The 27,185-nt window shown below is 46.4% G+C and overlaps 1 protein-coding gene across 1 annotated transcript in view; it reads right to left on the reverse strand.

Moving 5' to 3' along the window:
- PARP2 (poly(ADP-ribose) polymerase 2) overlaps positions 1–27,185 on the reverse strand; it is a 695,158-nt gene that overhangs the window by 398,587 nt on the left and 269,386 nt on the right. The window contains exons 10-11 of the mRNA XM_069651725.1: positions 15,554–15,656; positions 14,914–15,079 (exon numbers count right to left, since the gene is read on the reverse strand). Of these exons, the coding sequence (XP_069507826.1) occupies positions 14,914–15,079; positions 15,554–15,656 (269 nt within the window). The remainder of the gene's footprint in view (positions 1–14,913; positions 15,080–15,553; positions 15,657–27,185) is intronic.

Below are 27,185 nucleotides of genomic sequence, written 5' to 3' on the forward strand. Positions count from 1 at the left end.
GTCATTTTCCCGCTTTTCCCCCAATCTATGGCATTTTCCCCTGCCTAGTTGTTACCCAACCTACGCAAATCACCCCTTCCTAAACTTGGAATTTTGTCTACTTTTCAGAAATATATGCCTTTCTGTCCTCCAATTTGGCTATGCTACCCTTTTCTTCCATTCTGTCCATGCATGTCCAATTGGCTAAATTAGCAAAATCGCCTACCTCTCACAAAACAGTGGATAACCACATCAAAATATTTTTTTTTTGTTTTCTCGCAACCTGTTCTTGAAAGCCAGGAAATTGGGGAATTCAGCACAGCAAACCATTTGTTCCTAGCTCTTACGAGGAAAAAAAACACAGGCTTCTTTGTACATCATTTTATTAGCATTCTTTGAAAAAACAGCAAATGTTTGCCCTTTTTTGCTTATTTTCTCTCACCTCCCTACAGCAACCTAGGATTCCTGGGTGGCGTTACGACCGCCTGCATGTGGGGAAGAAAAGGAGCCAAATTTGGCTCAGATATCTCATGTAACAAAAAAGTTACAATACAACAACAGTGGTACCAGGAGAACGAGAGAAACTAAAGAAGGATGGCAGGAGGATGTAAGGATCAAATCATTATTTTCATTTTCTTTAGATTTGTATAAAAAACAGAGCCTTTTAATCAATTCTTAAAAAACATTTTACTAATCATGCATTCATACATTCACTCACTAACTGAATATCTAAAAAATATAAATGTGCTAAAATGTTACAAGAAATACAATTCATGGGGGGGGGGGCGCTGTTGAGCAGCCAAGGAAAATGGCTGCCTAGCCAGTGAGCTCCGTCTCTGCCCACCTGAATCCGTTGGACATTGGCGCTAATCCGCACAACGAAATTGCCACGATTCTTACCCTCTCACTCTCCTGGTTACGTGGCCCAAATCTGGACAGAAAACGGTGCTTGGGGTCAGTGTGGCGAACCTCGGGGCCTGCGGCGTGGTGCGGCCTTCTTGCGAACCCTTCCGGAGGCGGCTTGCGGCCACCAGACACACCGTTCTCGCTGTCCCTGGAGGGGCCGGGAGCTCGGGACAGCTGATTGGCTCCGGCTGCCGCGGGCCAGGCTGGGGCCCCCCTGCGCCTGTGTGAGGTTGCGGCCTCGCTGTCCTGGCCTCGATCTCCCGGCGGGCGGTGAAGGCTCTCCGATACCGACCACGAGGCGTGGGCACTGCCCCCCCAGCGGTCCTCGCTGGCTGTGGACCGGCGGCTCCACCGGGGGCCTACCGGCGCGGCCCCATAGACGCGCCTGGAGTGGAGGCATTGGCCGGGGACCGCTCTCTGCTGGCTGGCCGTGCTTCTACGACATATCAGCCCTGGATCTGGACCTGGCCTCGAGGGGCGCGGCCCGACCCCCTGGGGGAGAACCACGCGCTGTGAAACGCATGGGTCCAGCCACCCTGAAGGCTGAAAGGTGGGTGATTGCGACTGGACTGCGCCCCTTGGCTCCACGCTAGCGGGGCCCCCTGCACTGCATCCAGCGTGTGTTCACGGATGCTTGCCCTGCTTCCACCCCAACTCCTGCTGCTTAAGGCACCTCAGCCCTCCACGGGACATCACCAGGCAATTGACTATCCGACAACCCCTTGGAGTGGTGACATCTTCGTGTGGCTGCCACCGCGTAGGGCTCCAGGTACTGGGTTGCAACTCCTGGGGTGCGGATAAAGGCTGGGTCTCCCCACCCAATCAACCTGCACTGCTGAACACGGGGGCACCTGAAGGAGACCCCTACCTGCCTCACTAGCGGTTCTTTGCTCAGCGCACCCAAACCACACTCGGAGTGGCCCTCCTTGGCTCACCCCCAACTGCAGCTCTGTCACCATTGCCTCGCTACCAGCTGGCTTCTACACCCCGGGTGTACAATACTACGCCTAATGCTCTTGAACGACTCTTGAACGACTCACGTGCCGCAACCACAATTCTGCTCCCGCCATACCATCGAGGATCTATCCTGGGGCCACCACCAGTCCTAGCTAGGCAGGCGCTACCTCCCTCCATTGCAATGCCCAGCAAGACGCGGCCCACCGGTAAAGTAGGCGCCATGGACAGGTTCGCCAAGATAGCGCCTAGAGCAGACCAGGCATTGTCCTCTGCGCCACAGGAGGAGGAGGAGGAGGAGGAGGACGAATGCAGTCCAGACCCCCCTCAACCAGACCTCTCCATGATGATGGAATCCATGGCAAAAAATTTCGCTGCCTTCCACGAAAAGATGGACGACATCAACGCAAATTTTGCCTCCCTGAGAGCAAAGATCGATCAACATGGGGCCAGAATCACAGAGGCTGAGCAAAGGATAGGGACCAATGAGGACAACGTCCATACCCTACAAAACACAGTCTTAGAGCTTGTCCGGGACATGAAGCAGGTCAAAGCTAAGTGTGATGACCTAGAATCGAGGTCTCGGAGAAATAATGTCCGCATAGTGGGGGTTCCCAAATCTGCACTGAAGGGCTGCATGGAACTTGCAGTCGAACAACTCATCAGGGATAGATCCTCGATGGTATGGACAACCTGACACTCTCACCTTTCTTCACTGTGGAAAGGGCACATCGCTCCCTGGCACCTCGGCCTAAACCTGGGGATTTCCCCCAGACCAACAATTGCAAAACTACTGAGTTATAAGGACAGGGACCATATCCTCCGATTGGCCAGGGAGAAAGGAGAACTTAGGCTGGATTGACAAGTCATCAGGATTTTCCCGGATTTTTCAGTGGCAGTGCAGGCGAAGAGATGACAATTCAATGGGGTGAAGAAAATGTTGAAAGAGCAGAGAATAGAGTATGCGATGCTTTTCCCTGCTCGCCTCAAATTCACCCACCGCAACAAACACTACTTTTTCACGGTCCCGGATGAAGCCGTCAAGTATATCGAGGCGCAGATACCACTAGCAGATCCTCCTGAAGAACGGATGGAAGACGACTAATATCTGTATCCCCGAACTCCCGTAGTGGATCCCAGTGGCTGTGGTGTAATGACTGTTGGCTTCCTTGTTGGGCTCACCCCTCTCTTTCCCGCGGTGGGCCCGCCGTGGCGGAGCACCACTGCAGCGAGTGCATAACTTATTGAAGGGGTCGCACACTGGGTTTATCTAATTGTAACAACACTCACTGGGCCCGAACACCGCAAAACTGAACATCACTGCGGTACACTGACCTTGGAGGTGCAGCTATGACTTCGCTGCTCTAAACCATGAGGGTCTTCACCTCGTAATCTAAGTGTTCTAGTATCCTCTCTTTGCAACCGTTTTTCATCCGCTGATTTCCAGTCCTATATGATATTATTGAAATTGGTATTAGTACACGTGGGCAGAACGGCAGCGGCAGCCCCCACTGCAGCTGCAATTCCCTCTGAGTCTAAATGTTTATGTTTTGGCCCCGGTTGGGCGAGTTCTCCTGCGCTGCTGAGTTGGGGTTGGCGCGCAGTTGTTCAATGTAAGGGTGGGTATCTACACACTGCTGGTTGGGTCAGGGCGGTGAGGGTGGGGTGTGAAGAAGTTGGGGTAGGTTATATACAAAATGGCAGAGGAGTTGAGACTGGGTCTCGAGGGTGGCACCCTTATGCTAATACAACACACGGCAGGAATCAACGGCAGAGGCTCTACTTGGGATGTTCCTTAAGTTGGTAATATGGCGGTCAAGATGATGTCATGGAATGTTCGGGGGCTGACAAATTTCACGAAGTCTCGTAGGATTGCGGCCTATGCTCAAAGGCATGTGGTCAAGGTCCTCCTATTACAGGAGACACACGCTCTGAAACACTTATCATCCAATATAGCACATACCTGGGATCTCAATAGATACTATACTCAATACTCCACTCAAGCTAGGGGAGTCCTAACCCTTATCCATAAGTCCTTAAACTTCACACTCCGCACGTCCCACATTGACACTGAAGGCAGATATGTCATTCTACACTGTACCTTAGCTCAGGAGGAATGCTTGCTGATCAACTTATACATGCCCAATACTGACTCCCCCGAGTTTTTTGACAATGTGGCCTCCATTCTAATGAGATATCTAGATGTCCACATAATATGGGGGGGGGGGACATGAATCTGATAATCGATAATGTCCTAGACAGAACAACAACCACTCGCAGACCCACAACGCGTGCGGCCGGGCGACTCCGCATACATATGGACTCTCTAAATTTACACGATATATGGAGGACTCTCCACCCCCACGAAAGGAACTATACTTTCTATTCCACGGTACATGATAGTTCCTCACAAATTGATCTGTTCCTGCTCTCTGGTGGGCAGAGTCTCGGATGTCAGGATCCTTAAACGCATGCTATCTGATCATTCCCCTGTGCTACTACAGATCCAGCTTGGTAACATAAGGCCAACACGTCCCGCTTGGCGCTTTAAATCTGCTGCCTTGGCTGACATTGTATTCAAAGCTGAGATATTAGCGGATATTACCACATTCTTTGAAAAAAACAGTGCATCTGACACATCAGAGGGGGTCAAGTGGGAGGCGTTCAAAGTCTACATTAGGGGGATGTGCATCTCTAAGGAAGCAGGTGTCCTGAAAGCTATAAGGCAAGCCCTGTATAACTCTGAAACCAAGCTCAAAGCCCTAGAACGGGAATATCTCGCTACTCCGTCTCCGGGGATCCTAGCAGGGATCAGAGCTGAGCTGGAACAGTTCGAGTCACATGCCATGAGAGAGGTGCAATACCATGCTCGTCCTGTCGCCGCCCGTAGATATGGAGAGGGGGACAGACCGGGTAGAACCCTGGCTAGGTTGGTGCGAGCGGTGAGTGGCAAGACTCGGATTGATTGCATTATGGACGAGCAGGGACTGAGGCACTGGTCGGACCAATCCATCCTTGACACATTTGCTAGCTTTTATGCCAATTTATATGGTCCCCAGCCTGTACACTCAGACCGGGACTTTGAGGACCTACTGGAGAGCATCCCTATGACTCTTATTTCTCAGGACACCAGAGAACATCTTGAAGCCCCGTTCACTCTGGAGGAGATAGTTCAGGTGATATCTGATCTTCCCAAAAACAAGGCTCCTGGCCCGAATGGGCTCACCTCTGAGTTTTACCAGGAACATGTGGCCGCTCTGGCACCAGCGCTACACGGGGTCTGGACCGAGGCACTTCGATTACACATCCTCCCCCCCTCCTTACGAGAAGCCTTAATAACAGTCCTCCCCAAACCTGGAAAACCCCCGGAGGAGTGCGGGTCTTATAGACCCCTATCCCTCATTAATACTGACATGAAAATCTTTGCCAAGGTAATCGCAAACAGGTTTCTCTCCTTCATGACCCACATGGTTCATCCGGACCAGAGTGGGTCAATTCCCGGTCGGTCCACGGCACTCAACATCTGTCGCCTATTTGATGTAATAGCCAGGACTGACCTGAGCACTGATGCTGTAGCAGTAACTATAGATGCCCAAAAGGCCTTTGATATGGTCTTGTGGCAATACCTGTGGGCTGTGCTGAAGAAAATGGGTGTAGGCCCAAACATGGTCTCTTACATAAAGCTCTTATATATGGATCCATTAGCTAGGGTCCTTGTAAACTCTGTTCCCTCCTCCCTCTTCAAGCTACACCGTGGGACGCGCCAGGGCTGCCCATTCTCCCCCCTCCTCTTTGCGCTCGCAATCGAACCCATGGCGGACCATGTTAGAGGACGTCACATCAATAAAGGCATTTGGTGAACTGAAAACCGGAAATCATCTCACTTTACGCAGATGACGTGCTCCTTTTATATCAGAAACCCCTCCACATATCTGGACCCGATCATCCGCGACATTACTAAAGTAGGCACGTATTCCGGCTTTACAATAAACTACTCCAAATCTGAAATTTTCCCTCTTACCGTAGCAACTCAACAACCAACCTGTGAGTATCCCCTGCGCTGGTCCCCGGAGGGAGTCAGGTATCTCGGGGTTCAGGTGTCACTAACCGAACCGTCCCCACTAAAGGACAATTATGAGGCTGCGGCTCAGCTCACTATTTCCAAGTTCTCCAAGTGGCGCAATTTACCGCTATCCCTGGCGGGCAGACTCTCCCTGATAAAGATGATAGTGGTTCCCAAGCTCCTCTACATATTCACTAATGTACCAGTCTGGCCCGGGAAGCAATACTTTAAGAGGCTCCACTCTGAGTGGGCCCAATTTCCTTGGCACTCGGGGTCGGTCCGCAAGAAATGGCAACACATGACAGTACCATATGATAAAGGGGGGTTGGCGGCCCCAGACCTACGGCTGTACTGGAACGCGGCGCAGGCCCAACGCGCCTCTCATTGGCACGCATTTCAGAATCCGCCTCCGCATGTAAAACTCGAGAAAATGGCGGGGGGAGGGACCAATATCATGACCCAATTATTACACTGCACGCTCCGAACAGACACCAAGGCAGACCCGGTGACCACCACGATCAGGGCTTGGAATGCTATTCTGTATTCTGAACAGGAGCGACACCCGTACTATAAGTGGCTTCCCCTGTGGCAATTTCCCAGACTCTCCCCCACACACGACCAGCACCTCTCACGACACTGGGAAAATCTCGGCTACCGAGCCCTGACTGACCTCTTCCCAGATGGTAGGTTTATCACCCCTCAAATATGGGGACAAGAACACACTAACTCCCTGCTTGAGATGCTACAGTATTACAGACTCCGAGCTTCGGTTCGGGCTATGTGGCCCTCATACCCAGACGAGCCCTCAGAATCACCCAAAATCTGATACATAGCAAACTCCGCGGGCTCCAAGGGTGTGTTATCCAATTTGTATAAAACGCAGCTGGAAAAAACAGTGATTGGGTCCCTCAAACCATGTGAGGCGTGGGCTAGGAATAACCGATGGACTGTTGGGTAAAATGTGCGCACATACGCGCAGGGTCTCCCTTAGCGCCAGATTCCGCTGCATACAATTCAAGTTCCTCAACAGGCTCTACTACACACCGTATAGAGTAGCGAAATTCACAGGTACCCCGTCTCATACATGCCCTAAATGCAAATCTTCCGAGGCAGACCACATGCACATGTTCTGGGCCTGCCCAGCGATCAACACATTCTGGGTGGCTGTGGCGGAGGCGCTCTCCGAAATAATAGATTCCCCGGTGGATATGGACCCACTTACCCTGTTTGGTATCTGGGAGGGGGAAAATGCAAAGAAAATGTCTAAATTTTTGAATGTGAGCGCCATTGATGCTAAAAGATGTATATTGCAAAGCTGGAGGCGCTGCAGCCCCCCCCCACCCTCATGATGTGGCTCAAAGCCCTTACCTGGATACAAATGTGCGAAGAGGAATACATTGGATCTTTGCCACCCACATCACGCCCCAAAAACGTGTGGTCAGAATTCTGCAGCTACCTGAACGATAGAGACGGAGTGGAGTGGAGGTCTACCCCTCCCCTAACACGGCCCACTACACCATGAAACTGTAATTCTTCTTACTCTCTCCCTGTCTGAGCCACTCCAAGACACTAATCGCTCTTTTTCGATGAAGATGGGCCCAGCCGTGTTGTGCTGCTGTTTCTGTTGCGATTTTGATTGATTACTGCCATGTAACCTGTATTGTGCCTGTCTTAACTTTCTGCCAATAAACAAAGTTTAAAAAAAAAGAAATACAATTCATTAATACAATTCTTTACCATCATACTATTAATGGTTCTAAACAACCTATCATTGTTGATAACAGTTAATTCCAGACAAAATATCGACTATTGGTGCCCAAAAGCATCGATCTTCTTTACGAAAAGGGCTTCCCAGTTGGTAAAATAGTTTCCACTTGACAAATTATGTGCGTCTTCATCAGGATAGGATGAACATTAAAAACATTCTAAAAGCAAACAATTAAAACATTGTTTAAAATACATACTGCTGTCAACCTTCTATCAGTTTACCTCTCTAACAATATAAACCGGACATTAGCGGACAGAACAAATCTATCTCTAAGTCCACATGGAAATCCCTTTATCCACGGTCTTATAAACATATTTAAATGTTGAAAACTCAAGTCTAATGTCGCCAATTTTGAAGAGACCACAACCAGCCAAATCGGCCTAGTTTCATATACCCATCAAAGCCCTAATTTAGTTAGTGGCTCCAGGGTTCAAAAGGAGTATAATTACTCCCATGTTCCTAATCATCAGCACTTACCCTTTGTGCTAAACAGCCCGCTCTATTCACACCCCCCCCGCACTAAGACATGTTTCAAAAAACAATTTAAAGTGGAATCATACCTGCAAACCCCATTTGGTTCGCCTAGTGGCTTGTATTCCAGTAGCCTCTGGTGTGGGTCTAGACCTCCCAAAAGAGAACAATCTAAGAGAAAAATCTAAGACCAAAACAGGGAATAGCATCAGAGTCTTCAATATCAGTAACAGACAACACTGACTGCCCATATTAGTATCTCTAAGCAGAACATAGACGTATAGAAAATATACATATAGACAATATATACCTTCGTTCCACGAATCTGTCTCCCAAGCTGACCCGTTCCTAGTTAGGGTCAGGGGAAAGAATTTCAATTTTGTGGTCCTCTATCTACTCCGCCGCTTACTGTTTGTTCACGCTAAAGAATATGGCGCTGTCAATACAGCAGCGGTGAAGACGAAGAAAGCGTAAATCTTCTCGGACACAACGCTGCCTAATCAGCAAGAGTGAAGTAGAAGAAAGTGTAGCTCTTCATGGATAAACGCCTACAGTCGCTCATGTAGCGATCTGTAAATAAACAAATCAGATCAGCTCAATTATAAAAAAGCTCAGTTAAAATATCTGTTGCTTAGGAAAACCAACAGAAGCCCAACGCCGACCCACTTACCTTAGAGGCAACGGCGCTGTCTATACCGCCACGGAGAGGAAGAAGGAAATATAGCTCTTCTCTAGCACAGCACTGCCTGCGCCGCAGCGTTGAAACGGAGAGACGCGTACCTTCACTTATGTAGCGATCTATAAGTTAACAGATCGAATCCGCTATGTTGCAAACTAGCTGCTACTTAGGTGAACAAACAATCGCCTAATGCCGACCCGCTTACCTTACTCTCAGTGTCTCAAACCAATATTGTAATCCGCGGGCCTCTGAGGGATGAGGGCTGGGCGGTATATGTCACGGTCCTTCTTTTATTTCGGAAATGTATCAAGAAAACAAACGACGGACCAATCTGGAAGTCCATCCAATGCGGCAAATGTGCCGCTGATTACGGGAGTCCTGGGCTAGAAAAAGGACTCCAAAAGCTTAACAAAGAGTATAGTATTTCCGAGAAAGTCAGTCACTGACAAACTGCGGGTCAATAAGGCGTTCAATGTAATGGAATTAAAAAAAATTGAATGGATTCTAAGAGCCAAAGAGTCCATCAGTAAATGGCCTCAAGGCAAAGGGACCTATACACCCATAGGGATACAAACGAATATATCATACGGCATGAAAAAACAACTTAGGACGCGAGAAGAGACTATTTGGCAGAACGGCCAAGGAAAGGGAAAAAGGGGGAGGAAGAGACAGCTGTACAAAATCTCGACCTTCTCCCTGGGAAATGAGGAATCAATTCCATTCCTCCTGTTGATTCAGGCCCCTATCTAGGCTGTTGGTATGATATATCCACCATTGTTCCTTCTGCACTAAGCGTGCGGCGGTGTTGCCCGCATCAGTGCCAAAAACTTTTTCAACTGCCCACCATTTCAAATCTTCTGGCCTATGATTCAGTTCCAAAAAATGCATCGTTAATGGAGCATTCCGCTGACCCATTCTGATCTTAGATTTATGCTTGCTTATGCGTAATTTTACTGCTCTAGATGTCTTACCAATGTAAGCTTTCTTACAAGAGCATATGATAGCATATATTACATTGGCACTACGGCAGGTGGTATGATGCCTCATTTTCCAGTCCTTTTCGTGGATATTAATAGTGGCAGAAGTACTGGGGCAATTTGAACAGTTACCACACGGGTAGTGTCCCATAACAGGTGGCATACCCCACGAGGCAGTGATGGTCGGTTGACTATCTTGTACATGATTTCTGTCAGCCTTGGAGACCCAGTTCTTAATATGTTTACCTCTTTTAAAAGCATAAATGGGTTTGGCCAATTTCAGCATATTAAGCTGAAGTAAGTGGCAATGATTCGATATTATCTTCTCGATTTTATTGTGTTGAGTATTGAACGTGAGGGCACATACTAGTTGGTCCTCTCCCAGCTTTCTTTCTTTGATGTCCTTTCTCAAAAGAACATCTCTATGCGGAAATCTTGCCCGTTTTTTGGACTGTTTAAGCAATCTCTTGGGATAGCCTCTCTCTATCAACCTTTCCTCAATCACTGAAGCTTGCTTACTAAAGTCTTCTACTTTGGTGCAATTTCTCCTGGCCCTCAGGAACTGACCACAAGGAATATTGGATTTCAGGGACTGGGCATGAAAGCTCTGATGGTGCAATATAGTATTTCTGTCAGATTCCTTTCTGTAAATGTCCACTGCAAGTGCATTTGTATCCACCTTAATCAAAAGGTCTAAAAATGCGATCTCCTTGTTACTAGTTTGAATAGTGAACTTCAAGTTAGGATTTAAATTATTAATCCATAGAAAGAAAGCATTGTGTGCCCCTTTTGAACTATCCCAGATGATAAGTATGTCGTCAATATACCTCTTATATAATTTAAGAGCTGATCTGAAAGGATTCGAGTCTGTCATGATGTTGGATTCCTCAAAGTCCCACATATATAGGGTGGCATAATTGGGTGCAAACGTTTGCTTTTAGAATGTTGTTAATGTTCATCCTATCCTGATGAAGACACACATAATTTGTCAAGTCGAAACTATTTTACCAACTGGGAAGCCCTTTTCGTAAAGAAGATCGATACTTTTGGGCACCAATAGTCGATATTTTGTCTGGAATTAACTTATCAACAATGATAGGTTGTTTAGAAACATTAATAGTATAATGGTAAAGAATTGTATTACTGAAATGAATTTTATTTCTTGTAACATCTTAGCACATTTATATTTTTTAGATATTCAATTAGTGAGTGAATGTATGAATGCATGATTAGTAAAATGTTTTTTTAAGAATTGATTAAAAGGCTCTATGTTTTTTATACAAATCTAAATAAAATGAGTATAATGATTTGATCCTTACACCCTCCTGCCATCCTTCTTCAGTTTCTTTCGTTCTCCTGGTATAACTGTTGTTGTATTATATGTCCCTACCTCAAGGTGCCAGTGATTGTTGAGGTTCCCACCTTGGGTTTTGTTTACAAAAATGTTACAAGCCAATGAATGGCCACATACCGAAATCACCAAAAAAGGCCTTGCCACGGGGGGGGGGGGGGGCACTCGCTCACCAATACAGATGTCCCTTTAACCCCATGCTTGCCACTAAAGATCCATTACCCCTACCATCTAATCCAGGTTTGACTGAAAGTGGTTAAACCTTACCGAACTCCCCAATGTGACAGTTCTCAAGAAACATTTTGCTTTTTACAATTACACTAGTGGCCCTGAACCCTGCTTCCATGCCCTCTCACTACTCTCCCTGATGCTCTACCTATATTCTCCCTCTTCTCTACTCTCTTCCATTCTCTCTCCGCCCACTGAACTCCTTCTCTTCTACACTCTACTTGACAATTTCCCGCCAATCATCCGTCTCTCTACCACTCTCCTCTCCAACCTACTCTCCCCTCTCCACACCACTATCCTTCCCCTCTTCTCTCCAGGCACCCTCATTTCACTGTCTCAATCAACTTTTCATTCACTCTCTACCATCTCTCACTCGCACCCTTCACACACACTTATATACAAGTACCACTTCCTCTCACCATCCTTCCTCCGCCAGGTCTCTTGGTGCACGTTCGCCTTAGTTGACCTCACCCAAACAGCCTTCACCTTCCTGGGCTACCTTTTATCCTCCCCTTCCCTCTCCATTGGCTAGGCCCATCAGCTGGTTACCCAGGCCCACTGCTGTCATCCTTTTTCTAGTGGCCAGGTTACAGCGAAAAAAACACATAAGTAAAGGATTAAGCCACGCCTCTAATCGTACTCGGATCTGCCGACCTTTGCTAAGGACAGCTTGTTACAGTATTACAACTGTCCCATTTTGAAGTGGCTACTGCCATAGTCTCTGTAATGCCGGCTTGCAATGGTGACAGATCTGCAGCCCGGTTGTGTGAAGACAGGTAGTTTGTAAGGAGCACACAGAGTACGACAATTGCTGGTGAACTGAGTAGGGCTCTTCGTATACATGTAGCAGGTAGGGTTATCTTTGACTTCTGGGTCTGCCTCGCACAGGACAATGGAAAAGCAGGGCAGCTGGGTGGGCTTCTTCCTGGTTTCTCCCTCGTTGAGGCTGGTTCCTCGTTCTCCCACTGCTCGTTAGGCTGGGAGATGTATCCTAGGAAAAACTGAGGATTCTTTGCCAACATAGGGCAAGGAAAGTTTGCACTCGCATCATACATGCAGGCAAAATGTAGAGGGGAGAGAGACTGGGATGCTCGCAACTGCCACTACTCACCTCTGGGGTAGGACTAGCTCTTGTACCCTCCCCTGGTAGGCTTCCCAATCCAGGCTGAGGGGTCCCCATCCCTCTTGACGGGGTCAGTAAACTGACCCTGTCACACAGGCTTTGTTGTAGATCATTTATAGGCAGTTATCCAATACTGAATATCTGGGGAAAGTTTTCCGTCGTATGATTAAAGTGTGCTGGGATCTCGCCAATGGGAAGACATATTACGTCTCAAAGATATGAAGAATTAACTTCATGAAACCCATCACAAAAGTCTGGGTTTTGATAGTGGACAGAACGAGGCTTTTATTGAATGATTCGCGAAAAATGCCATGACCCATCTAAAGAGACGAGAGAGAAGGGGGGCAGCCAGAGAAAAGGAGGGGGGGGGTTTGGGAGGGGGAGAGAACGAGAACAAGTGCTTTGTGATGGAAGGTTGACATTAGCTCAGCACTCTGAGCAGAGTCCTTAGCTGTGTTCGCTCGAGAGAATGTCGTCATTACAGGGAAGCTGCTTTCCTTAAAGGCAGAACTGCGTGTGACAGCTTTTAACATGTACACTTCACCTATTGCTTGCAGGTGTGGAAACCCGCAGTTCGAGCACCGACAGCCCAGGATTGGCTGGTTCATATCCTGAAGCAACAGGGGGCAGAGTGTGTGTCTTTCAGTGCAATGTCGTAGCACGTTTTAAGTAAGAAGGGACTAAATAGTCTCGGAAAAAGAAGAGACCCCTGTCAGACTTTCACCGGGCAGGATTCATGGAGATTGAGCTGTTTAATGAACTGAGGCATGTCAATGACTTACTAGATACGGAGGCAATTTAAATGAAGTAATTTAGTATGCGAGGGAGCAACATATAGCAAAAGTTAATTCCGATCACAGCCAGCCCAGCCAGGGAACGTATTTCAATAAAATGTGAACTGTGACGAGCCTATAGTAAAATACCAGGAAAAAAAACAAAAAGGAAACTATCAGTCAGAAAGTCAGAGAGATTAGTGAAATAATACTGTGTGGAGGGCTAGCTGAGCAAGTGATGGACAGAAAATCCTGAAGAGCAAGGGAAAGAATGATTAGTTCCAAATTCCATCGTGTTTGTTATTGCTGTCCACATTCCTGGGTTCTATTCGCATTTAGTACTACATCATGTCACCAGTGACAGTTGTTCTGAAGGAGAGTCGCACAGAGAAGTGACCATTCGTTTGGACTAGGACCCACAGAGAAAGCCTCCCCATGAAGGTTTGAACGCAGTATAATGTACAAATGAAGACATCACACATAACCCTGGCAGTAGAGGCATTGATGGAATAGGCAGACCCGTGGTTTCTCATTTAGGACATTTGTTTTTATACATAGAGCTTTATGGATTGCAATGCCACCCTGTGTGGTTCCCTAAAGCCCTTTGTGCGACAGTAATAAAAGGTGGCCTAATCAGTACTATTAATTTTTCGCCTTATGGTTCGGCTGCATAGTTAAGGAAGACGATTCCCTATAAGTAGGACATCTACCGGCTCCATACCGATATCTGGCCAGTTTGCTCCAGGGGCAGCAATGCTGCTCTGTGAGATGTTTTACCCAATACCCTTAGGCACATCAGTGGTTTCACTTTCTTATTTGGGGGTGAGCACTGGGGTCATTGCTGGATTAGTGGGGGCCTGTGTCTGTGGCTCTTTTACTCCCTCGTTGTTTATCTGGGTTTTCGTTGTGTGTGGTAGACTGCAGCTGCCACTATTGACTTAAGGCCTTACAGTAAATGTATGCCAAGGAAAAAAGTGCTGGGTAGCAATTGGATCAGAGTGTCAGAGTATGTACAAAACAAAGGGAGGAAAAAAAATAAAAAAAAACCTCTGGGGAGAGGTGGACAAAATGTTTGCATAATATGCTTGTATACTAATCTTTGCACATATATTCATTGTTCCTATTTAAAAGGACATGGCAGTAATGAACTGATGTTATGCCAGTAATATGAATAATTGTGAGACATATTTATTACCCACACAAGGAGGAGATGAGCTTACTGCAGTTGGGACCCAGAGTCGCGCCACTGCCACCCCTCTTTTCTGTATACATGACCCTTTTCAGATTGTTGGGCAATTTCTTTTGCAGGCGGGGATTTTGGGAGGCGGCCCCATTCTTTGCTCGCAGTGAAAGCACTAACATCAGAACAAGTAGGCACTAGTGGTATTAATCTCTCTAGACTTCCCCGGATGCTCTGACTTGCTTCCCCGGATGCTCTGACAAGCGCATGTGCGTGGTACATATACAACCAAGGAGCAGAAACACGTCACATTGAACGTTGGGTTAGAGGTCCTGCAGTACTTTGCTATTCAAGTTTTCAGTATGGAGTCATGAGAAAGCTTACTGAGGCTTAAAGGCTTACAGCGCATTGAACAATTACAAAGTCAATTTGATAATGCAATGGATAGCCCATTAACCAACCTAGTGGTGCCTTCTTGGTGTCAAATTTCATCTCCACGATCCTCTCTTCCATGGCCTGGATGTTACAGATGAGGTTCAATAAGTCCTGAATGCGAGTATCCAATTTAGAGGCCAGTTTTGGGAGTGCAGCATCTACCTGAGTTTCTGTCTTCACCTTTTTTTCATCCTAAAAGCACGCCATAAATTACTAGTTTGAGGAGAACAAAAAACGCTTTGCACTTTTTACGAACACAACGGAGAACATGCATGCAGCCATGGCTGATGTGCTACCAAGAGACAGATTTGTGGCAGTTTTATCTAAGGAAGTATGTTGTGTGAGGAACTAGAGAGTTGCACATGGGAGGTGGCGATTGTACCCCAAATTTGAGAGCATGGATTTGCTGTGTAGGCTGTTTTGTTTCTCTGATAGATGTGTGTACAGAGGACAATATGTGAATTCTGGCTAATACAACTGTACGGAACACAGCACTCCATATGCGATAGGCGCATTGCTGAAGGGTTCGTGTGTAATGGGCGTTCATGGATGAATACGAAGGGCATCAGTTTTTCAAATGTGACAGAGGTAGTTCAGAGATGGGCTATGTTCTGGTTGCATGTGAACAAGTAGATGCACAACAAGTGCAAGCATGAATCGAATTACCTTTGCATTCAGTTTGTAATCCATTTTGAGCAGATCATACTTTCCAGGAACCTTTTCAAAGAAATCCCTGAACGACCAATCATTCTCAGTTTTGTCTAGAAACCTGAAGTGAGAAATGACATATATGTTGAAATAACATGGTGCACAGCACTGCTCCAATAACTTGTATTTATATTTTTGTATTTATTTGGGACTATAGAGGCTTAATCAAAAGCGCTTAACATAGCAACAATATAAAAAGCAGTACAATAGTATACAATGAGAACTTGACAAATGAAGCCTGAGATCAACCCTGCTGGATCAGATGAGATTTCAACGCTTTGCGAAATAAGGAATAAGCTGTGATAGAGCGTAGAGAAAGAGGAAGAGCATTCCAATGCATAGGAGCAGGTGAGCAAATGGGCGAAACCGTGACTGGGCACTGGGGTTGAGGGGGTGCTGGTACTACAAGATGAAAAAGCTAGAGCAAAGAGAGCAGGGGGTGGGGCTATAGAATAGGAACAAGTGAGGAGAGGTAATTCGGGGTAAGACCGTAGAGAAATTTAAAGACAAGCGATAGAAAATTGAATTTGATTTGTGCATGGAAGGGAAGCCAACCAAGAGTGAGAAGAGCAGAGGATATGGCGTCACGCGAGGTCAAACAGAAAAGTACACAAACAGACTTTAAGGAAGCAAGTGGAGAGGTTGTGAGACCCAAATGTGTAGTGGAACAGTAGAAGAGGTGTGACAAAATTTGTGAAGATATCAGTAGTTAAGTTGCATCAAAAGTTAAGAAAGAGCAAACGTTGAATAGATTATAGCAGCAAGCATGAGAAGAGATGGAAATGTGATATTTAAATGATAGAGCAGAGTCAAAGTAGAGTCCCAGATTTCAGGCAGTAGATACAATGGGAAGTTGAGCAGGGGGAAATGATATAAATGAAGGAGGGATAGGGGAGGGAATGGTAGAGTACTTCCGTTTTTGTAGTGTTAAGTGTGAGGTAATGAGAGGACAACATGGATTTGATGGCTCATAAACATGAGGACAATTGAGTATGAACGTCAGTTTAGAAGGAAGAGAAAGAATGTAAGAGTTGGGTGTCATCAGCATAGAAGTTATGGGAAAGGCTGTAAGAAGAAATCACTTTACCTAGAGGAGAAGTATAGAGAGAAAAGAGAAAAGGTCCCAGAACCGATCCTTGTGTGACACCATGGGCAAGAGGATGGTGATCCGAAGTTGTCCCACCCCAAGAAAAAGAGAATGTCTGTTGGGACAAATAAGATTTGAACCAGGAAAGAACAGTGCCAGAAAAACCAAAGGATGAAATGGAAGCTAGCAAGAGTGAGCAATCAACAGTGTTGAAGGCAGCAGAAAGGTCTAGTAGAATAAGAATGGAAGAGTGGTTAGAGTGACGTTTCATGAGTAACGAGTTTAGGACAGAGAAGAGCGGTTTCCGTTGAGTGCATAGGACGGAAACTAGATTGAAAGTGAGTGAGACTTGAGTTATTAGAACCCAAATGAGGAAAGCTGTAGATAGACAAGACGTTCAAGTAGTTTAGAAGATGGAGAAGAAGAGAAACAGGACAAAAGTTAGAAACGAGAGGGGTCAGCAGAAGGTTTCTTTAGAATAGGAATGATGGAAGGGTGTTTGAAAGAGGAGGGGAAAGTTGAGGATGAGAGACAAATATTGAAGAATGTGAAATAAGATTTGAAAGAGGGATAGAGCTTAGATATGATAACATTTGTAATGGGGTCAGTTGGTGCGGCAGTGGGATGAGCACGGGTCATCAGAAGAGCGATGTCTTTGTCTGTGATGGTAGAGAAATGAGAGATAGAGGTGGTTGGAGGAAAAACAGGTGGGCAGGGTGATGGTGAGGAAGAGGAGTCAATAGCAAGGCGGAGGGAGGTCACCTAGGAGGAGAAAAAAGAGGCTATGTCAGAGGCAGATAGCGAAGAGTTAAATGAGTGGTTCAAGGTTGAAGGGAAGAGAAGATGAGAAAAGGTTTGAAAAAGGCATTGCGGGTGAGTGGACTGTGCATGAAGGAGATCAGAGAAATGCAATTGTACAGCAGCAAGAATAAAATCATCATATAAGACGTTATACAAGTATGAATTGAAGTCGCCCTCAAATTTGGAATGAAGCCATCGCCTTTCCAGTCAGTGTAGAACACGGCGCATTGACTGAAGGTGGGTAGAGAGCCCAGGTTGAGAGGGTTTACAAGGACGGAAAACAGAAGTAGGATAAAGAGTGTCGAGAGATGAGGAAAGTGTGGAGAAGAAAACGGAGGCTCCATTTTCAGCTGACAGGGCAGAGAAGGTAGAGTAGGATGGTAAGGCAGAGATACATGTGGAGACGAACAAAGGGTTATTGAAGCCACGTTGGTAGAATGAGGGGGGAAGGAGAGACAAGTGGTGTAGGAGTGTGGGATATATTGACCCACTGAACAGCATTTCCCCACATCACCAACCTGCATTTGCGCAAGAAACAGCAATATGGCTGCGCTGGCTCCTGTGAGCGCCATGGCCTCAAAACTGCGTTTTGCAACAAAAAAGAAAATGGCTGCACCGTCCTGCCAAGCACACATCAGGCAGGATGGAACAAGGGAACACCCTGAAGGAGTGTGCCAGTGTGTTCTGAAACGTATAAATGGAATAAAGTAAAAAGGCAGCACTGCTTTGCTGAAAACCCAAAATTCCCCATCAAAATGAAACTTTTTCACCTTTTAAAAATGCTGCTTTGACGCTAATTCCATCTGTTCATTCTGAAACCACTGTGATTAATAAGGCCATGCCCAGTATATCTCATTGCGCTTCACCAAAGCCAGGCATAATTCCTGAATGAAAGACCCTGTCAAACCAACTCTGAGAGAAATCAACAAGGAACTTCACTTTTACTCGCACAGGAACGCACGTTTATTTCTTTACAAAAGTATCCAAAGCTCAGCAGTTCAAAGAGACTAACTTTCTGAGCCAGGTCAGTTTCAATATATCTGTGCTTCAGACAAAAGTCCTGCTTTCAAGAAAATGACTATGGCTGCAAAGACAGTGTGGGAATCTGATGGAGCTGCCAAACCGAATTTAAAGAAAGAAATGCCAGCTGTTCACCAAACATGTAAAAAATGGGGCTTTGCAAACTAAAGGCCCATTTAAAAAGGAAATTGTTGAATGAAAGCTTGCCTTATTTAGCAACGCAAAGGGGTTGTGTTGTTGGTGATAACATACACATGGGCTATTTTATTCCACAGGTTTGTTTTAATTCAGGACCCAAAATAAGAAAATAAATATTTGAAGCCACGTGGGCTGGATGTGCAAGCTCCCACAAACAAGTTATTCCAGTTGGCAGCCCTAAAAGCTTCCCCCTAAGGAAGGGAGCCACACCATAAACTCTCAGCAGATACTGACACCTAAATGATAATTACTAGGTTGGAAAGAATCGAGGCTAGGTGAACACACTGACAATGGAACTCCCAGGGCCAGGAAGTTTAAAAGTGTGAGGGGACAATAGACCTTCACTCAAGCTGAGAAACCCCCACCTTGCTTTGAAGAAAATGACAGTTGGTAGCAGTTGAAGGATGAAAAAATAATGATCCAGTGACAAAGGACTGCCATTTGTTTCCAAAGACTATTTCATAAATAAACTTTAAAGACTTTAATCCCTGCAGCAAGACTTTGTAAAAATGTAGAATTTTCACAGCGTAAAAAGGAATTTTTGGACTTTCTTTTATGATATGGTAGAATTCACTGACACCTTGGGACAGAAAGGGCAAAGTATTGCGGATTCCAAGAAAAGTATCCAGGTTGCAAATGCATATTTGTATACATACATCCCTTATGATCATCCACACCCATGTATAAAGTTATAGAATTTTGAGTTACATAAATCCCATTGAAAAAGCACAAAAAACTGGTAGAAGGGTGAAACAAGGTCTCACGGACTGGAGGATTGGACTGCTATGTGCTGCACAAAATATGTAACCTGTGTATATAATTTGCTAAGAGATTGCAATTGTATAAATGTATGTATGTGGCAAAATCGGATTTTAGTTGAAGTAAGTGGGAGGTTCTTGGACATTGTAAAACTCACATCATAAATCTGACATTTTCCTGAAATCCAACCAGCTGAGAGCGAGGCGGAGACTATCGCCCTTGTCCAATCACGTTGTTCGAGGCGTGTTTAGTTAAGCCTGCCCCAGTCATACTTTGATGATGTCACTATGCATTATAAATAAGAGTCCCTGACAAGACTTTGGACAGACACACTCTTCCTGACGTTCCTGCGCTCCATTCCTGTTCCATCTAATCAGATCCCAACTACAAGGCCAAAGCATTGGTGACCCTACTGCAGGGCCCACTGCAAAACCCAAGCATTGCTGATCCTGCTCCAGCAAGGCCTCAATTCTGTAATCCCACTAAAATTCCCAAATAACCCAAGGGGGAAGCTGTGGTGTTTTTGGGAAGCATCCCGCTACCACTAACTGCACGCATCCTGCCATTTAGCTGACCTTTAGTATCCAGTGACCAGAATTGCCATTCCAGTCCAGTGCCATCCGGTGACCAGAACTGCCCAGCTGTTTGCCAGGCGCCATGCCGTGTAGTGACTAGAGCCATTGATTGTCCAAAATCCCAAACTAAAAGTGGACTGTAAGTATAGATCGCCAACCTATAGAAACCCATAACATATCTTGTCTTTGTCCTTATCCCACTCTTAAGTCATCCTATCCTCAACCTGATAACTTGTTGAAACTGTTAGAATCGTTCTTGCAACCTTGCCCTTGATTCTAGTGCTAGCGCCATCTCTTTAGTAATTTTGTCTTGTGTAATCCTAAGACATTAGTCCTATTTCGAGTGATCGGACTGGTTTCCGCCAGGGTTGGGCGCTGGGGTGAGAGGGTTGAACTCGCGAATCAACCCTGGGGCTTACTGTGTCCCTCTTTGGTGGCCTAGCCTGAATACTCTAGTGTAAAGTAAAACGGTTCTCGCCACAACTGATTTCCTTTCCTATGTCACAGCTCTATTTTACTCAAAGCGCACCTTTTTATATTTTGCATAACTTAACCAATTTACCAGCTAGAGATTTAATTTCACTTCCATATTGTACCTGTGATACATAGCTATTCCCCAACCAAAAACGCACTGCAAATCAGTGTATTTCATCCATTTTTATTACAAACCGTTTGGGGAATTTCAGGCGGGAATTGAAAAATTGCAAAGTTTCCAACGTGGCAACATGTTTTAAACTTACCACTCATTTGCGAACTATATGCTTTTGGTAATCCATTCTTTGTGATCGTTAGTGTCTTTGCATTGTTGCTTTAGTGAGGAAATCTATTTGCTTCAAGGTTAACACACATTCATTATTTATTTGTCCATTTCAGAGTACCATTTCATAATATTGCAAGGGGTTTAAAATCAGTTTTTCTCTTTTATTTGGGGAGGGAAGTTCAGATTTGGATTCGGTTTCCTGTCTTTTATTCCTGATTACCTGCTGCTTCTTTTTTATCCACTCAGAATTGATTATGTGTGGGTTGAGGGAACATTGCAGGGGGAAAATCTAACTTGCATGCTATCTTTTCTAAATCAAAAAGTGCTCCTATTCCACTGTGCTGTGTCTATGTTCAACTAGCAGGTTAAACCCAGTGCATTGCTCACATTCTCATTGTAATTCTCACCCCATTGGTGATTGCTGTCGCATATTAAAAGTGTATGATTTCTTTAGAATTTTTAAATAAATATTGTTTTTTACCAACCAGCCTGGTTCATGGTCCATTGTGACCCAGGGTATTTGGAAAAGGGGTGCGATATGAGTGGTTGGCCATCTCAATATTGAATCAATATAAAAAGATACACATTTCAGTCGTGCGCTGCATACTAGGCCGAGACCAAGGTGTGTGTCGCCTGATTGAAATCCTTAACAGGAGGTATGGGAAAGATGGAGGCAAGAAGAAGATAATGATCAGAAAGATAAACAGGGAGAGATGATACATCAGAAATGGACAGAGAGGAGGAAACAGAAATAAGATCAAGATGTGACCTAGAGAAGGGGGAGTGGGAAGAGACGAAAGGAAGTAAGAGTCCAAAATGTCAAGAATTGAAACTGAGTAGAAGCAAAATGAAGATTATAAACGCCTATAAGTACAAGAGGACTAGCCAATGGAGAAATAGTGGCAAGGAGAGTGACAATGTCATCGCAGAATAATGAGTTGATAGGGCTCGGAGCGTGACAGATAAGCAGGAATAAGATAAGAAGGTTTAGAAAAGGTAGTGAGGGAATATTCAAAGGAGGAAAATGTAGGAAGTGGAGTTGAGGAGGGTAAAACAATTACATTGTTTGCGTGGTATAGTATTCCAGTTCATCAGCCACGGCCAGGAGGTACGTCGGATATGACAAAAGGAGGTATCAGCAGTGGTTAGGGAAGCAGTTACTGTGGTATTGAAAGGAGGGATCCATGTCTCAGTGACACAGAGAAAGTGTAGATTGAGTCTCAAACAAGTCCAGAACTGATGAGGATTTATTGCAAAGTGATCTAGCTTTCCATAGACCAAAGTCAACTAGAACAGGGTTAGCAGTGCAAGGTGGGGGGGGGGGGGTTTGGAGTAAGATTGGAATAGTTTCGGGAAGTAGCAAATCGTGAGGTATCCAGGCAGACTTAACAATGAACATGTAAATGCTACCAACATAAGACAGGCAGCCCTAGGATCCAGATAATCAACTGGTCGTGCTGGTAGTGTTGATGCCGGAAAGACTGCCATGAGCTGCATCGGGAAGACGGAATTGTGGGCAGATGTCAGTCAAGGTGAGTGGAATCGCACGCCCCGCCACAGACAACGAGGTCTGACTTCGCCAGGAGCAGATGTTTAATGCCGGCAAGCGAAATCAGAGTGAGGCAAGGGGGCATGTCCTTCAACGTTGCTAGGCAGTGGAAGGCTGGTGTTTCCTTGCCGTAGGAGCAGGCAGGCTCAGCAGGTGATCAGAGTGGTGCCGTGTGTGCCCTCACAACCAGACTGATTTTGAAACCTTCAATCCTTGCAGCCACAGACCCTGCAGCCAGCGAGGTCCAATTTATCCAGACTTCGCCAAGTGCGGATGTTTAATGCCAGCGAGCGGGATGAGAACGAGGCAACTTAACTGCATACATTCCAGACTTTACTTGCTAGAGATAATATGAAAGTTACTAACCCCGAAAAACAGGTCTCCACATAGTTTATTGTGACAAATCTAGGGTGTCTGTCCCTTCTCCCTAAAGGGGAGTCACCGCTTTTGAGGCAAGAGAGGCGAGTTTGCTAACCAAGACCTTCCCCTAAGAGTCCGGGCAAGTGGACCACACTGGGAGGGACTCCCCTTTTGGGGATAAGAACTACCATTCCCATGAGTAACTCCCTATGAGAGAAACACGATCAGTTTATAGGGCAATTTATACTGCTGCATCACCAACGAGTAATACAATTTCCATCTCTTTGGCTATAGGCAATGCTGGATTTCGCCTAACCAACTAAAAGAAACGAAAACACCCCTTTAAGAGTTGATGGTAATCTTAAAGACACAAAGAACCCAATGAGAGGCAGAGAGACTCTTATGCTGAAGAGAGCCTTCGGCGAAGGAATGTCATGGGGGAGTGGAGCACTGCTGGGCCGCGGAACCAGCCAAAGCACGAATGAATCAAAGGAGCAGAGACAAATGTCAGAAGGCCGACGAAGAGCAGTGGAGCAAACTGTGCAGGGACAGGGTTTAGAAGACCATCCCGCTTGGTAGCATGACCATGAGGTCCCTTTGGTGGACTTGGAGCAGACAAATGCTGAAACCAAGCGCATCAGGAGACACGAGTCCTCCGCTCCGTCTGTGTGCGCAGACACTGCTGAGGCAGGCAGGTTGAGAAACAGATGTTGATAGATCAGAGAGCAAAACCAGGGCAAGATGCCATGACAAAACCCCAAATCCAAAGAACCAGCCCAACACTGAAGAAGGTAGCAGGGTGGTCCAGTGAAAGGGGAGGCAACTAGAAATAGGTGAAGTAACTGTGAATGTGGGCTTCGGGAGCCCGAGAAACCCAAAGTGTGAACATTGGCAAGAGCCACGAGTGTTGTCAAGTATAAAGAATCACAAGACAGTGCTAAAGTAATTAATAGACTAGAATCTGGAGGATTCAACCTATCATAGGAGAAAGCTCATGAAAAGCATAAAATGAATTGGGAAAGGATACAAGAAGGATCCCTATGGATTGTAAGGGTGCAGAAATACGAGTCTGACATAGTGGTGGCATGGTTGTAGGGAAACCCTTATAAAGGTAAAGAAAACGAAAAAACCCACATTGCCCCATTTCTATGAGGGATTGCCCTACCTCAAAAAAATACTGAGGACTGTCGGGATGTCTGTAAAGTAAAATGTCCCCCGTCCTGTGTGCAAGCCTATTTCTGTCCCTTACACTAAACTAAAGATAACTGGGCGTCTTCTTGATCCACACGGGGCCTGCTCTTGTTCTGGATAGAGCCCTTTTAAAGTTCTGTTTATATAAAACACAAGTGATTCTTTAAACACTGTTCCCAAGTATCAATGGGGGGAGAAGTCTCTTCTTCTCATCTTCAAATCCCAAACGCAGTGTTAAGTCTGGTTCACTATCCTGCCATACTTCACTGTAGGCCTTTTTTTTAAAATCACAAAATCTCTTTTCCTTGTATCAGGAGGGAAAGTCTCTGCCCCTTGTTTCTACCTCCAACTCAAAACTGTAGCGGCAAGTCTGGTGCACTATCCTGCCAGACTTCACCATAGAATTTGCAGTTCCCACAAATGTCTTTCTTTGGCAATGGGTCCTCTACCCCTACTCATTGCACTTATTTCTCCCCTTCATGTGGGCCGCAGATCCCTCTGGGCCGTCTCGAGATCTCCCCGACTTCTTCCACAACACTCTTCTTTTCTGTGTGGGTCCCAAATCCCTTTATATTCGCTCAGGCTCTCCAGACTTGCTCTGGGCCTTAGCCCCCCGATTCTGTGTTTCTTCTCTCTTATCTGGGTCCTCAACCCATGTGCTTTGCTCTTGCGGCCCTTGCCCAAATTCATATGGGTGCCAGACGCTGGTGTATTCCTTTCGCGGGATCTTTACCCCCGCTTCACTGACTGTCCAAGTGAACAGTGCAGGTATACTCTCCTGCCAGGTACTGTTAAACATAGGACACTTTACAAAGTTACTTTCTGCTTTTACTTCTTTCAGGTCTCCGACCTGTCTGCTTTGCCTCTGGTTTCTTTGGATCCCAGGCCCCTTGGTATTGGCCTTCATAGACACTTGGCTTACTGTCCTGTCAAGTTCCTATGGATCTGGCATATGTCTCTGTCCTTATCTTTCTCTGAGGGTCCTTGACCCATTTATTCTCAGCTTCACTTCTCATCGGGTCCCGACCCTTCTTAGGCTCTCTTCGTTCGGTTCCCACAACCTGTTACGAGCCCAGGCAGCACCTGTACCTTGGTTTTGGATTCCTGCTGTGTGGTGTCCTGCTCGGGCTTCTCTGACTCTCTGGGTGATCCTCCTCTCTCAGCTCCATCTGTTGACCGGCTCCCTGCTTCACCATCAGCAAGTCAGGCTGCGCGGTTTCGCTCCAGGTGGCACCCAAAGCCTTCCACATACTTGGTTTCTCTTTGGTTTCTCGTGGTTGGACGGTTAGTGGCAGCACCGCTGCAGACAGTTTTCATTCCACCTTCTTCCCGGTCAACAGCTCCGCCCTGTGTCTCCCTGTCTGCGGCATTCGTTAATCAATGGCATAGTTTTTCTTCAAATTCGTACTATGGAAAACCAATAGGCAGTCTCCAGCAACTAGACTGTGCATTCTGGTTCCTGTAGGTAGTTCTCAATTCTCCAGCCTTCCTCCTCGTCACAGTACTGAACAGATGATCCGCACAGAGTACATTAGCATTCTTCTTCGACTCAGTATCTTCTTGAGACTTTGTTTTCTCAGCTGTACACAGATAGAGGTGTGGGGGACCACAGGTACTGAGTGGGTTTAGAGGAAAGATGGGAATATTGCTTTCTCCGAAGGTGATTGACACTGGTCCCATGGAGGGCTACCCTTCCCATGAGATCTACCCACTAATTGTAACTGTTTATTTGTAAAGCGTTTATACAGAGGTGAAGTGCTTCAAAGCACTTCAAGGCAGAGAGGGAAAAAGGGAATACAGTCGTCATTCTTAGGCCTTGAAGATTCCAAACGATCTAACAATAACTAGCAGACTAGGCCAGAGGCATATGGACTAGTGTTAGTGGGTGACAGAGTGGGGGCGAGAGGGTGGGGTAACGGGGAAAAGGACATGCAAAAACAAACTACCGTACTAGGCCCGGCAACATTTCAGATCGACTGGTGGTTGGTCATCTAATGCACCTATGTATTCAGGCACAACCCAGCTAGGCAGGGGAGACAGAGGGAGGACGGGACAGACAAACTTGCTATGCCTAGTACATTCAAGGTCGTACAAGTGCGCAACACAGGAAGTGCGAAGGAGGGGGAGGTGGACAAGTGCGCCCAGTCCAACAGGGGTCTGAAGTGCATTGTGGTTGCACCTTTCATGGAGCATATTCCAAGTGCATTAGTGCCAAGCAGAGTGCAGAGGCCCGGAGGCAAGTGCAGGACTGGCAGGTGAAGCCGGGGACCTGTGAGGTGCTGGAGGTGCACCAGGCGACCAGTCAGCGAACTGAGCAGGTTGGGGAGGAGAAGGAAGGAGGGAAGCAGGGGAGAAGAAAAAGGAGGTTAGCAGGAGAGAGAGAAGAGGAAGGTCTTGAGGGGTTTCCAGAACTTAAGGATGTGCAGCTCAAGCCGGAAAGAGGCAGGGAGGTTGTTCCAGAGGGAGGCACCTGCAGAGAATAAGGATCTACCCCCAAATCTGTTTGAAAAAACGGCTCACCGGCAGAGAGTTGGAACGGGCCGAGTGGAGGGCTCTAGAAGGAGGAGAGTATTTTGGAAGAGTGTTGTAGTTAGTAACGGCCCCGGCCCCCGAAAGTCTTGTGGACTATGCAGAGGGACTTGAACTTTATCCTTGCAGCCAGTTGAGTGATTTCAGCGCCGGAGCGATGTGGTCCCTTGGCTTGAGGCCAAGGATAAGCCTTGCGGTTCTGTTCTGGATAAGTTGAAGAGGACAGAGAGTAGGGAGATTGAGAAGGAGACTGTTGCAGTAGTCCATTCTGGAGCGAACCAGGGCTCTGGAGACGGTAAACCTCTGGGGGAAGGTGAGAAAAGGTAGAATACCTCTGATGAGGTGCAGCTGGTTGTAACGCTCACCTGACTCCCACGGGGGCGCTGGCCTGGTTCGCACTGCTGTGACCTCGTCTAAGGTGATGCGCAGGGTTCGGAAGACGGACTGGACCGGGCCCCAGATCTGGCTTGTCTGACTCGCAGAAGTATCCTTCTTAGGGTCTGGAAGGACGAGCTCTCCATCCTGCTTCTGATGCAGGGGCGCGTTGGTATCCAGTTACGTCACTGGATTTTCGGATGGGTGAGAACCAAACTTGCTTGGCTTCCAGGTAAGTTTTTCTATAAGTGGTTCCCCTTGTGTCCATGCATTAATATTCTAATGCTAGTGTCTTTTTCCCCATAGGGGCTGGGGTACGGAATGCCGGGGCACAGGCACCGACCCGAGGTGAGCGGTGAAATCCTTGTGGAAATCAGGTAAGTCTT

Source organism: Ambystoma mexicanum, chromosome 3p (assembly GCF_040938575.1).
Source record: "Ambystoma mexicanum isolate Mex_15411 chromosome 3p, UKY_AmexF1_1, whole genome shotgun sequence".
Classification (NCBI taxonomy): domain Eukaryota; kingdom Metazoa; phylum Chordata; class Amphibia; order Caudata; family Ambystomatidae; genus Ambystoma; species Ambystoma mexicanum.